The sequence below is a fragment of the Pleurodeles waltl genome, chromosome 11 (assembly GCF_031143425.1).
Source record: "Pleurodeles waltl isolate 20211129_DDA chromosome 11, aPleWal1.hap1.20221129, whole genome shotgun sequence".
Classification (NCBI taxonomy): Eukaryota; Metazoa; Chordata; class Amphibia; order Caudata; family Salamandridae; genus Pleurodeles; species Pleurodeles waltl.
In genome coordinates, this window is record NC_090450.1 from 69,613,897 (window position 1) to 69,630,199 (window position 16,303).

General features: G+C 42.5%; 1 protein-coding gene across 3 annotated transcripts in view; it reads right to left on the reverse strand.

Moving 5' to 3' along the window:
• PEX5L (peroxisomal biogenesis factor 5 like) overlaps positions 1-16,303 on the reverse strand; it is a 746,879-nt gene that overhangs the window by 136,263 nt on the left and 594,313 nt on the right. For all 3 annotated transcript variants that reach the window (XM_069213089.1, XM_069213088.1, XM_069213087.1), the window contains one exon: positions 11,540-11,636. In XM_069213089.1, coding sequence (XP_069069190.1) covers positions 11,540-11,636 — 97 coding nt within the window. The remainder of the gene's footprint in view (positions 1-11,539; positions 11,637-16,303) is intronic.

The following is a 16,303-nucleotide window of genomic DNA, read 5'->3' on the forward strand; positions in this document are numbered from 1 at the left end:
TCCCCTGTGTCCTCTCCCAGTGTGTCTGTGAACCCACCCCCCAAGGTACACAAACACAGCCACACAACCACCCAACAGCCATCCACCTCACGACAGCCTCCAGCCCATGCATCTTCACCCAAAGTCAGAAAACATACACCTCCTACAACCACTACCTCTTCCTCCACTCCCAAACCCCCTCCATCTACCCATCCCAGTGTGTCCCAAAAACTTTTCCTGTCCAACCTTGACCTCTTGCCCTCACCTCCCCCACCCCTTCAGTCCCCTAGGGCCCGCCTTTCCAGGTCCCAACCCAGCACCTCAGCCACAACATCTGCGGGAACAGTGGTGCCAGTAGTAACCGGCTTCTGGAGTGCGCCAGGCAGCAGGGTAGCCAGTGTGCCAAGGAGCCAGACCACGGACAGTCCCCCACCTCAAAAGCACAAAAAGTTGGCCACTGCCTGGCAGGAGAGAGGCAAAACATCTACCACAGAAGCCTTTCCCATGAGTACAGTTGGGAGTGGGAAGACAACTGCGCCACCATCCAAGGTGGGGAAGGGGTACAAAAAAACAGGCAAGTCGCCGAACACCTGCACGGCGGACAAGACAAGCACTACTGAACAGGACACCACCGCCACCAGCACCGCTGCCACCAGCACCGCTGCCAAGGACGCCGCTGCCACCAGCACCGCTGAACAGGACACCGCCGCCACCAGCACCGCTGCCAAGGACACCGCCGCCACCAGCACCGCTGAACAGGACACCGCCGTCACCAACCCCGCTGAACAGGACACCGCCGCCACAAGCACCACTGCCAAGGACACCGCCGCCATCAGCACCGCTGCCAAGGACATCGCCGCCACCAGTACCGCTGAACAGGACACCACTGCCACCAGCCCCGCTGAACAGGACAACGCCACCACAAGCACTGCTGCCAAGGACCCCGCCGTCACCTGCCCCGCTGAACAGGACACCGCAGCCACCAGCACCGCAGGCCAATGAGCGCCAAAAGCTCCGATGCTAAGGAGGCTGCCACGAGCAGGATGAAGCACTCTGGGCACCAAGCCCCCTCCAGAACCAATGGAGATTGACATCCACTACCTCAGTCCTTGACAGGATGAAGCACTCAGGGCACCAAGCCCCCTCCAGAACCAGTGGAGAACAGCATCCACTACCCCAGTCCTTGGCAGGATAAAGCACTCTGGGCACCAAGCCCCCTCCAGAACAAGTGGAGATTGACATCCACTACCTATGTCCTTGGCAGGATGAAGCACTCTGGGCACAAAGCCCCCTCCAGAACCAGTGGAGACTGTTATCCACTTGAGAGACTGTGGCTTTGCACTCCCCAGGATGCAGCAGTGGGCAAACCACCCACTGTAAAGATTTGTGAGACTGTGGCTTTGTACTCCCCAGGATGCAGCAGTGGGCAAACCACCCACTGGAGAGACTTGTGAGACTGTGGCTTTGCACTCCTCAGGATACATCAATGGGCATGGAGCCCCCTCGTGGATCTGGCGTCGTGCACTCATCCGGCTGAGGTGCCCCTCCTTCCCTTCCCCCTGAGGTGCCTGTTGTATTTCTATCTGATGCCCCTGCATTGTTCTCTCTGTTTTGGTCGGGTATTGAGTGTGGGCCTCGCCAATGCATTTTGGGCCCAGTGGTCCACGGACTTTAATGGTGGAATACCTTGGACTTGTATTCTTGGTGTATATATTTGTTTATAGTGTAAATATATATATATTTTTGATTACTGTATTTTAATAGATTACAAACGTTCAACTCATTTCCTTTTGTCTTTGCATTCTTCCAGGGGGGTGGGGGGTTGTAAATGTAATGCATCAACATGTACTTGTGTGTGTGTTGTAGTGGGTGAGGGAGGGGGTGGGAGTGTTGCGTGTCACTCTTTTTTCCCTCCCCCCTCCCCTGTGTCGTAGGTGCAGTACTCACTGTGGTCTTCGCCGCCGTCTTTGATGTTCCTGGTAGAGGAGCAGGAAGACAAAGGCTTGGAGTATCTGGAGCTCGGGTTCCATGGCGTCCTGATTCCTCGTGGGGTGTGCAGAGGTGAGCGTTTTCCCTTCCAAGTCCTGTTTCCGCCGTGTTTTTGTTCGCGGTGAATCCACCCCGGAAAAGGTGGCAGATTGGACTGTTGTAATACAGTGGGCGGAACCTTGTCTTCCGCCTTTCTGTTGGTGGTTACCACTTCGGTGTTTGTTTGTACCGCTGTGGCGGTCGGAGTGTTAAAGTGGCTGTCTATGTTGGGGTTTCCGCCACGGTCGTAATTCCAGTTTTTTTTACTGCCGGCCTGTTGTCGGTTTTATCGCCGCTTTAACACCGACCACCAGGGTTGTAAGGACCACCATAATCTTAAAATCAGCTTTATTAAAAGATGTATTTTTAATTTGTGAGCTCAGAGACCCCAAACTCCACATGTCTATCCGCTCCCAAAGTGAATCTACACTTTAATCATATTTAATGGTAGCCCCCATGTTAACCTATGAGAGGGACAGGCCTTGCGACAGTGAAAAACACATTTAGCAGTATTTCACTGTTAGGACATATAGAACACATTACTATATGTCTTACCTTAACCATACACTGCACCCTGCCCTTGGGGCTACCTAGGGCCTACCTTAGGGGTGTCTTACATGTAAAAAATTGAATGTTTAGGCCTGGCAAGTGGGTACACTTGACAAGTCGAATTGGCAGTTTAAAACTGCACACACAGACACTGCAGTGGCAGGTCTGAGACATGACTACAGGGCTACTAATGTGGGTGGCACAACCAAGGCTGCAGGCCCACTAGTCGCATTTGATTTACAGGCCCTAGGCACCTCTAGTGCACTTGACTAGGGACTTACTAGTAAATCAAATATGCCAATCATGGATAAACCAATCAACAATACATATTTTGTATAGGAGCACTTGCACTTTAGCACTGGTTAGCAGTAATAAAGTGCCCAGAGTAACAAAAACAGCAAAAACAGAATCCAGCACACATCAGCAATGTGGGGAACAGAGGCAAAACGTTAAGGGAGACCACACCAAAGATGAAAAGTCTAACACTGCCAAATGTCCGCTGCATGCTTCCTTTATCGTTTGCTGAGAAACAATTCTCATCTCATTTTCCCCTTGCATTCTCTTTTTTTTTTCAACAACTACTCTATCATGCAGCTCAATTTAGCACCATGACCGAACAACTTTTGTTGATACTGGGTACTGGTGTATTTTTCCAGCGCAGTTGTCTTTTAACGTGCCCCATGGCCTTTTAATGTTGAATTAGTAAAGGAAATTTGCTTTTCTTTTCAATGGTAACAATTTCCTCAGTCTACACGTCTCTCTAGACATAAGGGAAAAAACTTACATGGGCAAGCTTAAGAAATGGCCACTTTCCAATGGTCTACTCTTTCTCTTCCAGACACAGATATCTTCTTCTGTATCAAGTACTATCTTTTCTCTCCCATTTCAGGAGGTACGATACATGAGACAAACAGGACGACTTGAACATGACCCTGACCAATTTGTTCTTGTAGGTTGGCAAGAGTTTCCTTCAGCCCTTGAAGCAGCTAACCAGTTCCACGGATATAAGATAAAGCTATTCAGTACTCCTCACACTCCCTTACCATGAAAGCCTTCTTGTCTTGTTTAATTCCACGCAGCTCATTCCGTGACAAAGTCCTCACATCAATTTTTAAAGATGAACTCAGCTGTGATTGGTGAGAACAGTGTTACACAGTTTGTATCACAAAGAAGAGGTATTTTACTGCAAATGTTCTTCTACAGTTCTTTACAGTAAACCAAACAAAAAGGGCAGGCATATGTACACATAATATACCATCGATCTGTTCCCACACCAGCTAGACTGGCCAACCCAAGCCTTGAAGGGATCAAAGAAAGTTCATACACCTTGAAGAAACATATGCTAAGAAAACAAGTCCTTTTGGCAGGGATATGTTGCTCAGGCGATAAAGGCCTTGTTGAAGTCCACTGTAGTTCAACCCTTTGGAGCAAGGCAGTTGGCCAAAATATTACAAGAATTGTTAGGTGTAAGGTGGAATAAATTGGTGTGAGACACAGGGGGTTGTACCAAGGAAAGAGAATTAGCCTTTTCGATAATACTGCTTAAAATTCAGGCATACAATGTGAAAAACTGTAAAGCGTTTATAAAGAGTGTGTAGGTAATCACAATCCCATGTTCCTATCCATTTTGTCATGCATAAGTATCTACCTTTGTGAATTTGCAGTTTGTGTCATTTTCCTAGCAAAGGTTTTAAAAATGTCATGCTGTGCACAAAATGTTTGTTTAATCTCAAGTTATCAGTTATAAATGTAGGTGGCGGGAAATCTCCTTCAAGGTTACATCTCAGACTTGTACAGCTGTTTAGACTTGTGTGCACATTTACACCCAATTTACCACAGAGAAGAATGTAGCAATTTATTAAAAAACGCTTTACATTTTCTTCTAAACGCGGACCTGAGATCTGACCTTCGCACAGCTGCATGAAACATTGGTGTTACTTAATAGTCGACTTAACAGAGTCCAAAGATGGATTTCCTAAGAAGAGCAAGATAGAAGAGACAATTTGTGAGCACTAAATGTTAATAGAAATAGCTGATAAAGTTACTTTATTTGTTAACTAGGCCTACAAGCAGTATAATTATTGCTGCTGCAGTCACTCAGACCAGAAATACACGAAGATCATCCAATGTATTATTTCACCCTCCTCCCTCCCTTCAGATGAAAGCAAATGGTCTCCGTCTTGCAGTATTGTAGTTTTATAATCAACCTCTTCCCTTAGTGCCATGTATACAGTTGACGTATCAAGAGTTCCACTGGGAACACATCCCGGAAACATTAGCTAACCTTGGGATATTTTGCTACCACCACTGGCGGTCTAGGTGAACATGATTAATGCTTTTTCCCAATTCCCTACTGCCACAAGGACTACCCATCAATATCAAAGATGGAAGTCAAAGTGTTCCCAGCTAACCATGGTTCTGAGTATTAGGTCAATGAAGAACACTTGGCCTCATTGAGTTTTCAAGTAGCTAAATTGAGCAGTCAATGCCTAATCCAAAGGAGGTGTCACGAAGGCTGCTAATGTGCACAATATAAATAAGTTATCTTCATTGAAATAATGATGGAGTGTCCCACCAGAAATGAAACCCTCAGATATACAAATGTGTGTTTAGCAAAAACAGTAACCAAACAATCCAAATGGACACCCCTGGTGCCCCATAAATATGTTCAGGATCACTGATTACAAATGCCGTGCAGTTCATAATGCAACAGATACCAGAGGATAGCAATGTCTCCAGCTCTCAGCTCTGTCAGGAAACCCTGTGCCTTTCAGAAAGTCCCCGGGCACATAAGAAGTATAGAGGAGAGGAGAGGTGAAGGTGAAGTGGGAATTAGTCCTGTCCATTTCATTTATAAATAGGCAGCAGAGAACTTACGATCAACTTACTATCATCTTTCATTCTGAAAATGGTGCTAAGGGTCATCTATGGAAACCACTGAAGGCACATGCACAAAAGGTGACTGCAATGAGTTTTCCATCCACAATTCTCCTGATGTTCAGTGATTATTGCAGACGCAATCCATCACATGCTTGCCTCCATTTATGAAAACAGATAATTATAAATGGCACTATTTACATGAGGTCACTCAGGGCTCTCAGAAGGGTGCAGATGGGGTGTGAAGCAGGCATGGCTGGATGGCCCAAGCCCCCTCTCTTTTCAGGGCCCTGCCCTGCCACTGCTGAATGTGGCTTTATGCAAGCCTATGGTCACTGGATTGAATTTATGCAGGAAGACCAGCCTTCTCAGCCCTGGGTGCAGCTACCAAAACCTCAAAAGCTAAAGATTCGACCAAGGACCAGGCCATCATGGTCGAGCAAGGCAGTCCCTCAAGACCACCAGAAGAGGACACCAATATAGAGTCTCCAATTACTTAGGGTACACTAAATGTAACCTTTTGATTACTAGATTTGCAGATTGGTGGACCTTTGGGATTTGCAGCCCAAAAAAAAAGAAAATATGCATGACATCTTCAGGCACAAAGGAAAAAGCTACCCAAAATATTGTGAGGTTTAATTTTTGCAGCATGCTGTAACAGATTGTCTGTCCTCCTTTCTGCCTGTAGAGCCGTGTTGCTCAATGATTATTTAACAGCTGTCGGTGCTATGCAGTCAAGAATTTGCTACTTTTATGAAATAAACGTTGTGTCGTCAGAGTTACCTTTAAAATAAGATCCTTCCTGGGCGAAAGTATATGCTTTGCAGTTCATGGTAAATTAAAATTACCTTTAAAAGCTAATATGAAACAACTGTGATTGCTAAAAATGTCTTCAGGGTTAGTTCACAACAGGAGGCAGAATGTGCCAGCTCACATTATTTTTATTTGCTTTTATCAGACTTGCTCATACAGGTCTCAGGCTAGGATTCTGACAGTGAAAATTGCATTTTGTCTCTAATCAAATTAAATGTTCTGTCTAATGCAAAACGTATTACTTACCATGCTATGTTGCTGCCTGATTATCTGACTAGAAGCTGCATCACAAATGGTGGAAGATTTATTGTCAGCGTTACAGGGCGCCTTATGGTCTAGGTTGCTAAGTGAGGTGTAAACAATTTCACAGGGAATGCACCATCCGGATTGTGTATGAGCTGCTTTCTATTAGTATTACAGAATCACAGGTCAGAGCCATCATGGTGATAGGGTGGGAGGGATTTAGGAGGACAAGTGGTTGGGTTGTTATGCCGCAGGCCCTATTCCCTCTTTCCTTTGGCAAAATCTTCTAAATTCACCCTCATTTATCTCTCCTTTAACTCATCCCAAACCTCATTTTACTACTATGATCTCCCCAACCCCTTTCTACAGACTCTTCCCTTCTCCACCTCTCCTTTACTCATCCCAAACCTCATCTTGCTACTAAGATCTCCAAATTAACACTTCTGGATTCTTTCCTCCTCTATAGCTCCATTATTCTATTCAGTCCAATTAACAGACTCATGGCCTCCGCTCAAATTAAATCATACGTCCCTATATTAATACTAATACTGTACTCATATAGCTTTATATTAGTCCACCACTAATCCTTTTGGGTTCCGGAGTAGCGTACTACTCGCCGTCAGCACTATATAAATACAATTATAATTACAATTTATAGATTTTCCATTATAAGTAAGCCTTCCATCATAATTAATAATGAAGCAGAATAAATGGCCATGCCACTAGATGGTGCCAGATTCCACAGTGTCTCTTTCCATGAACCACATGTTTTTAACACTTAGTAACACTCAGGTGCTGCTTATTGGTGAAAGCATCCAGCGGGGCCTCCCTTAAGCTTTGGCCCCTGGACCCATAGAAACCTCCGACAAGCCTGTCACTCTTGCAAACTATTGTTATGCTCTTAATTTGCCGGTTTTACATTTATTGTACTAAACGGTCAGTTGTATTACCGACTGTTAGACCTGACAGTCTTAGGGTGGTCATCCCCCAACTTTTTGGCTGCCTCCTGACACATTTTTTGCTGGTTTTAGGACTCTGTGCACTTTACCACTGCTAACCGGTGCTAAAGGGCATATGCCCTTTCCCTTAAACATGGTAACATTGGTTCATTCCCAAATGGCATATCTGATTTACTTGTAAGTCCCTAGTAAAGTGCAATGCATTTGCCCGGGGCATGTAAATTAAATGCTACCAGTGGGCCTGCAGCGGTGCTTGTGCCACCCACATAAGTAGCCCCTTAACCATGTCTCATGCCTGTCTCTGCAGTGCCTGTGTGTGCAGTTTCACTGCCACTTCGACTTGTCATTTAAAAGAACTTGCCAAGCCTTAAACTCCCCTTTGTCTACATAGAAGTCACCCCTAAAGTAGGCCCTAGGTAACCCATAGGGCAGGGTGCTATGTAGGTAAAAGGCAGGACATATACCTGTGTGTTGTATATGTCCTTGTAGTGGAAAACTCCTAAATTTGTTTTCCACTCCTGTGAGGGCTGCTCCTTTCATAGGTTAGCATTAAGGGCTACCCTCATATACTGTTTAATTGGGGCATTCTGATCAGAAAGGGGTAACCAGGTCATATTTAGTATGGCCAGAATGGTAATAGAAAATCCTGCCGACTGGTGAGGTTGGATTTTATATTACTATTTTAGAAATGCCACTTTTAGAAAGTGAGCATTTCTCTGCACTTTAAATCCATCTGTGCCTTGCAGCCTGTCTCCAATCAACGTCTGGGCTGGTTGACAGCTTCCTTGTGCATTTCACCCACGCAACCACAAACACAGGACACTCAGTCACACCTGCACTCATCTGCATACTGAATGGCTCTTCCTGGGCTGCCCTCACACAATGGACTGCCAAATCCCCTACTGGGATCCTGGCATGCAGACCTGTACTGAAAAAGGAACTGGTGCACTTCAAAACCACTCTTTGAAGCCTTCTCCACTTCAAAGGCATCTTTGGGTATATAAACAGGGTCTCTGACACTTCTGGACCTGAACCTGCAACCTGTCAAGAGGAACTGCCTGGCTGCCCAAAGAACTCATCTGGCCTGCTTTACTACTGCCCTGCTGTTGCCCTGCTGCCCTCTGACTTTGCTGAGAAGTGCTCTGCAAGGGCTTGGATTGAGTTGGCTTCCTGTTTTCTGAGGTCTCAGGTCCAAAAAGACTTCACCTGTTCAGGAAAATCTTTGTTCCCAGAAAATCGATGCAGAGCCTGCCGGAAACGACGCACAGCCGTTCTTCGACAGAGAAATCACTACACAGCCGGACCAAAGCGACACATCCCGAATTCCCGAGTGAAGACTCGATGTAGACCCTGCCTTGCGAAGGGAAATCAAATGCACAGCCCTACCATATCGGTGCACAGCCAAACCGGAACGACGCAGCTGATCCCCCGAGTGGAAAATCGATGCAGCGCCTGTCGTGGGACAGAAAATTCAATGCCTCGCTCTACCAGATCGACTCATCACCGGTGACTTCTTCCAACATGCCCAGGATTTCCCCGCATCGCCCCTGGGTGCCAAAAAGGTCCCGCATCGCAGTGAGGAACCAGGACTGCGCGCTGAGAAATGACACAAAGCCCTTGCAGCGTGGAAAGAAATGATGCATCGTCTGTGCCGTGACAGAAAATCCGACACACACCTTATTTTTCCACGGATCTCCTCCTTTGCGGTCTCCGTGCATGTTTTTTTTTACACAAACAACTGTTTGTGTAATTAAGAGACAACTGTTGAATTCTAAGATTTAGGCCTCTTTTTGATCTTGCAAAAGTGATACCTCAACTTGTGCTTATTGAATCGTTTTGACATTATTTTAACTAGATAAATATCATATATTTTTCTAAACCTGTATAGTGTATTTTTGTGGTGGTTTCACTGTGTTACTGTATGATTTATTGCACAAATACTTTACACATTGCCTTCTAAGTTCAGCCAGACTGCTCAGTACCAAGCTAACAGAGGTTGGGCACAGGATAATTTGGATTGTGTGTGACTTACCCTGACTACTATTTGGACAAGGTTGTATACCTCTGCCAACTACAGACCCCATTTCTAACACCAACCGATAACTTGAATGAGCTGGTACTGCAACTTTAAATCACAGGACAAAATCTGAGAGTGCAAATGCAATTTGTGATCAACTATCAGTACGGGGTTAACGTTGCTAGGTGTTCCAAATGACACTACAATCTTGTAAAAACACCCTTGTCATTTAAATTTTCTGAAAACCAAAGAACATACTGTAGACATGAGTTGAGTTAGGATTATTTTGAGATATGTTTGTCTGATTCGGAGTACAGTTGTCTTCTCAACTTATGGAGCGTATATTTTAGTAATGCTTTTAGTGACCCAGATGTCAGCGGAAGGTGACAAATTAGGTCTCATATTTGACAGCCAAATGTAGAAAGCTGCACTGACACCTACTTTAAATTTGCTCGTGTTTTCATTTGTTTGTGGTCACAATTGTGCCTTCCTTATTAAACAATATGAAATAAAAACGGTGCTAATGTATATTGTGACTCTAGACTAATTGCTAGTATTAAAACAAATGTTATATTATAATGTTTAATGTGTGATTTATGAGTTTAAAGATATGTGCAAATGAAAAGAATTCACTTTTCTGTTATACCTAATGTGATGCATTAAAGTTTTACAATTTATAATGAAATGTTCTACTTGTTCTGATGGTACATTATTAATGATGAGTTTACAAGTTTGCATATTACGTGAGTTTTATTGACAAGTATTTTAATGCATTCTATATTTTCTGTGTTAGCATAACTTAGGCCTGCAGAGCTCGTATTTTGCAGTCATGTAAAAATGATGAATCATTGTTCTTTATAACATTGACTTTTTCTTTAGGTTCTGTTCTCACTGAAGGTTTTGCAAGTAGCAATAGGTTCTTTGTTCAATTGCATAGAGACTTTTAGTTTAGTGACTTTGGAGAGGAACTCCCAGGCCTGTGGATTTAAGTGAAATAATCTGTTTCAATTAGTATATGGACTCACACGGAGTTGAGACGATCCCATAATAAACCCTGGGAATAAAATGAACTGTTGCAAAGGAATACAATTGTTTCAAGTGCCTGGATTCACACAGAAAGAGGAGATCATCTCAGGCTAGACATGGGAACTAAGGGACTAATGCGGCCTAAAATTTTATTGACATTTTGATTGGATGATGCCTCTTTTGTGTGACATGATGCCAATAAATTGGCAAATCAATTTGATTTATGTGTTTTATATTAGGGATGGACTTTGAAAGTTTAATTCCGTTCTCTCTGCACCTTTCCTGGTGACACTCTTGACTGGCTTTGCTGCAGATCCTGATGCAATGCTGATGAATAAAGTCTGAATGCTGTCCTATGGAAAGGTATATATCTCTGGTGATTGTCATTTCCCTTGACATGTTCTCTTTTCTAGAATAGAATCGATAATGTTGACACTCATTCTCTTTATTTTTTTAGCTAGTATTCTGTAGTCCGAGGTATATTATTTTTCAATTCTTTTTATCTTTTTTTTGCATTTTGGATGTGTGTGTCCCCTCACATGCATTCCCTAATTTGGTTAGTTGTAGGGACAACCTATGTCCAGCCCTAAATTAGCATACTGCTTAATTGAACTTGAAAAATGTTGATACAGTCTCACCTGAGGTATGTTCTGTACCACAGATAATTTAATTAATGGTATGTCTGCTTCTTCTTGAATGCCTATTTGTGTTAATGCTAACTTGTTTGAATTTGTTTCGCTGCTCTGGGCAACTCATGGTGATAATATGTCTTTATAATTTGATTTTGCGTGCTGTCTACGTGACACTAACTTTGTGGTTGTAAAATAAGCTTTGAGCTTTATTCCTGATTGGAGTTTTCCTTCCGTGGCCACATTGGTCATGGTGTCTAAATTGTGTGGGTTGTATTGATGTAAGTTTGTTGATGGTTCACCACACTTCTTTCTGGATCAAAAGGTCCTTTGATCTCAGTGAAGCAAATGACTCCTGCAAAGGATGAAAATGCACTTGCACACCTAAATGTTACACATCAAAAATAGCTTTCATTTACCTTAGATGCAGGCACTAATTCTAACTCTGGGGCCGGTTCAGTTTCAAAGGCACTCTTGCAACTAGTTAGTTCAGACTGCAACTTATTCCCTGAAGACCTGTAAAAAGGGGAATGAGACATTCATTATTTGATGTAGAAAGGCTGAGATTATAATGTGCTTTAAGTACCAATTAATAATTTGACACTTTTATTCCACAGACACTGAAAATACTACAGCCTAAGATATGGATTAGTCAGAGTGACTGCTTCTGGCTTGCTTTTAATCATTGACAATTCTCTTATGAGCAAAGCCTGTTCCCCATTCTATGTGTTCTGTAACAGATGCATAAATCATGTTTAGGTTTTATTGAAAATATAATTTAAGGCCAGATGTATTCAGCAAATGCTCTGATTCAGTGTTTGTGATCTCCCAATCGCATTTAGGAGTCAGAAAAGTTTTTTTCTGAATCCTGCAATGGAACTGTTAATGGATACCGATCTGGTACTTGGAAGGGGCATGTTTTTGGCTTCCCTTCCAAATACAGAATCAGTCTTCTATGTTACCATGTTTTGTGACTGAAATCTAGTTCCAAAACAATTACTGTTACCAAGGCCTCAAAGACAGGTGGCACTCCATCCTCTTGGGACCCCCTTCCCTTTTGTGAATGTAAACAATTATTTGATGAAGAGTATGCAGTGGTCCAGGGCAACACTTAACAAACTTTCAATTTTTTTTTTCTTTATTTAAAATCAAAAACAGACATGGTGCTGTGCTGGGTCCAACAGTCCATCATCCCTGTGACAGCCTACACCCGTAGTGAGTCACAGCTTGCGACCTACCTCATTAATATTCATGAGGTAGTTTGGATTGTCACCCACTGCCATTCAGCGTTGTAAGAACTAAACTATTAGCTTAAAAATCTTTACTGGTCACAAAAATCCGGGTCACAATTTGTGACCAGTATTTTGCAACCAGGTTTTTGTACATCTCACCTTAAGTCTATTTTACTAAATATTCCTTGTGTCATCTCATCTAACTTAGGGCATGATGCATGACATTTCTATTCACAACAAGTGGTGGCAAAGTGTGCCAATGTTTTGCAAATGGAAAGAAATTTTGTGAACCTACCTATGTACTAGTAGGTCAGTTCACAAAATTCAGAATCATGGTGGGACCTAGACTATATTAACTCACCAATATTCAAACGGGAGGTTGCAAATTGTGACTCACTATAATTGGATGCCATCACAAACATGGGGGCCTAATGAGGCCAGCAAACCACCTTGTGTGTGATTACATTTTAAATAAATTTACTTTTTTTTAAATCCAATGCGGAAACGGAGCTGCACTTATAAAGAAACATCTTTAGTTTTTTTGCAAATTGGCAGTGGTTCCATAGAATTTCCCCAACAACCCTTTTTTTTACATGCACAAATGTGAAAGGGTCCCAGGGGACATTCTTGCCAGTTGTGAATGGGTTACCACCTCCTTTGAGATGTCTGTAACTTTTCAATACTTAGCTGGATTTCTGTGCGAAATTTCAATGCTTGTAACTGGATTTTGGTTGCAAAACATTGATACATTACTTAAAAAATTGCTATTTGGGTGCAATGGCCTAAACATATCAGTTTCACCACAGCAATCGGTAATGGGTTTCTTAATCTATTTTATGATTTGGTAACCTGTTACTGAATCGCAAAACGGGTTTAATACATAACACAAAGCTGTTTTGTGATTATGAATCCTGTGATCTCGTGAATCACGTCCTTTGTAAATGCAAAATATCTTGGTACATCAGGCCCTAAAGAAGGATTTTGTACAAATAAATCTGCAGGCTAATTGACAATCATTAGGGAAAGAAAACACGTTTGGCAAGTGTATATTACTGTTCTACGTAACTGTGTATTCATTAGAAATATAAAGTTGAAGAAGCAGTATGTATCATGTACGCAGTAAGGTTTGTGTCACACTATCTATGTACTTGTGAACACTCACGCCTATACTGGTGTCCAGTATCTATCATTTTAGCAGCAGCCTATCCATGGCAACCAATATACTGTGAGCCTAATTCATAAACAATTCCATAAATCAAAACCCATAGTCCTTCATTGCGAGCGGCTTCGTCAGTTGAGATACAGCACATATAGCAATTATAAGTTTCATTATAAATATCTTGAGGTCAATTCTACTGATGTTTATCAGGGGAAAATGCCCTTTACATACCGAAATATGTAGATTTCAATTTGGTAAGCACCAAAATCCACATATTATTTCCCAAAAATTCATGATTGTATGGTAATTATCAAATTAACAAATTCTGACACAGAGAAGTTGTATTTCATGAGGCGCAACAAATATCACATCTATCACTGGGCTGCTCGTAATTTGGACCACAGTATGCAGATTTATGGACATTCTGCTTATGCAGGAGTTTTTCTGTGACAGTCATAGATTTTCAGGAGCACTATTAGAAAGGTTTGTGCATTCCTAATTATATTTATGTGTAGGTAGTGATGAAGCAGAAAATGAAGGTTTTGATTTATTAACGCGTAAACGTAATGTGAAATAATCATGTGTGACTTTAACCGAACTAATAAAGATTGTACGGGGACAAAATGTGCCCTCAGAGTAGTTTGCCAACATTTATAAGCGTGCTTTATATAACGTGGTGTATTAGAATTGCACTAATCCGACATAATCATAAACGTGTGCTACGATTTGCTTGCTTGAAATGTTTTAGCTTAGCATTACTTTAGCGGAGGCTTTGGCCTAGTTGCCAGGTCTCACGGTTTAGATGCTCGTATTTTTCCAATGTGCTATTAAACGTGTATTTTGCTTGAAGCTGTACTTTTCCACAGAAACCGTTCACATGCTTATCTTAAGGTTTCGTGCCAGCCTGGCATATTTTCTCTTTACTCCAAGGTCGATTTGCAGGTGCGGACAATGGAGGCTCTGAAAGTGAGCTAATTGGTAGACAATGTTGCAACTTGCGTACCCATCTCCAAGGATAATGTATGCTTAAGTAAAAGCTTGAGAACTGTCGTTTTTGATTGGACAATTTGAAGCTAACCTATGAACCCTCCAATGGAGACCCTACTGGATTCGAACTGTTGTCTATAAAACCCCGGTGCACGAGGAGAAATTAGGCCATTACCAGCTCGATACCCGCCATTTTGTTGACTTCGTAGCTATTATGGCCCACTTTGCTGCGACGCCATTTTGAGAGACTTGGATGCTTTCTCTAATCGAGAGAAAGAGACTTTAAATGATTCTGGCCCTAGAGACTTTAACTTTGATTTGTCCCTTTGCATGAAGTAATAGTTTTACCTTGCCGCCGTGAGGCAATTGCCCCGTCCACCCCTACCCCTTTGCCCCGTCCCATGCCGATCGAAAAGGTACCCATGCTGACCGAAGAACGGTACCTGTGAGACGAAGACTTCCTTGTATGCTGATCGTAATTGGTAAATATGAAAGGAAATTGTACAATTGCATTGTGTTTCTTTTAGGTAACCAACTGCTGATTTTGATAAGAGCCCTAGTTAGGAGTTTTCTAAATTAATGTTGCTAAATTGTTTTTGCATGAAGTCCCACATGCCGATGCTAATTTGAGGTTAGACGAGGATTCCATATGTTGACGATGCAATTTGAGATCTTGTTATGCTGACTAAATGTATGCGATTAGTTCATTACAGATTATCGTATTAGTGATTTGCATTGCCATTATCGAATGTCTTGTGATTCAAATGCTTCATAGATTGCACCTGTTTCGCCGCTATGGACAGCTATTAATGTTCATTTACGTTTATCATTTGGTGTTGAGACACATTTACATTGTGCTAGCTTTGTTAATATAGGGAAATAAAATTCACTAACTTTGAATAAACTGGTGTGGTTATTCCTGACTGAAAGGTCAGGGTTCGCCGAAATGTATTCTGGATTAATTGTTAAGTGTTATGTTGATCAGGGCATTGCTTATGTTCGTTATTGATTATTGATTTAATGAAATTGATTGATTAAGAGTACAGAGAGTTCCCACTTAGTCAAAAGATTCATCGGCCTAAAGAGCGTCCGAATACAGGTAAAATTACTAGTACGGACCGCTCTATCAGTAGTTATGCATACCTAAGGGTACACAATATACCATTGTGTGTTCGTGAAATTCAGGGGTGTAGATGTCAATGGTGCAGTGGTAACAGGGCCCAGAGGCCTGAGGGGGCACACTGAACCTTGACTGTTGCTGCACTTAATGCCCGCAGTTGCGTCAATTTCCCTGCTTGCACTAGGACCCATGGCACCCTTTCTATGACATTGGTGCAACTGCACTTTTTTCTCCAGTACTGAAATTTCTTAATCCACACTCCAAACAATTCTGGTAGTACTTTATTCTTGTTTTTATCATTCACACCCCGAAATGGATTTACACTTGTCTTTGACAGGAGGCAATCTCTGTTTGTTTCCAGAGTGGTAATGTATTGTTGAGAGTGTCCTAACTGTTAAGGTTACCCACAATAGAACTTCCAACTCTGTGAACACTTCCTTGGATACAACCTGCTGCCTTGCCCTGCTGAAGGATATTGTATTCTAGAAAAAAGACAAATGGCATGATGTGAATAATAGCGGGAAGGGTACTCCATCACAACAACGACAGAGTACCCTTTATACCAACTTGAAGGTCCGCCTGCCTCGTTTAGTGTTGCTGACCTTCAGTGTATAAGCAGCAGGGACCCCCTGCTTTGGGATTTTCTTTTTGAAAAAAAAAAAAACATTACATTTGATATATAGCT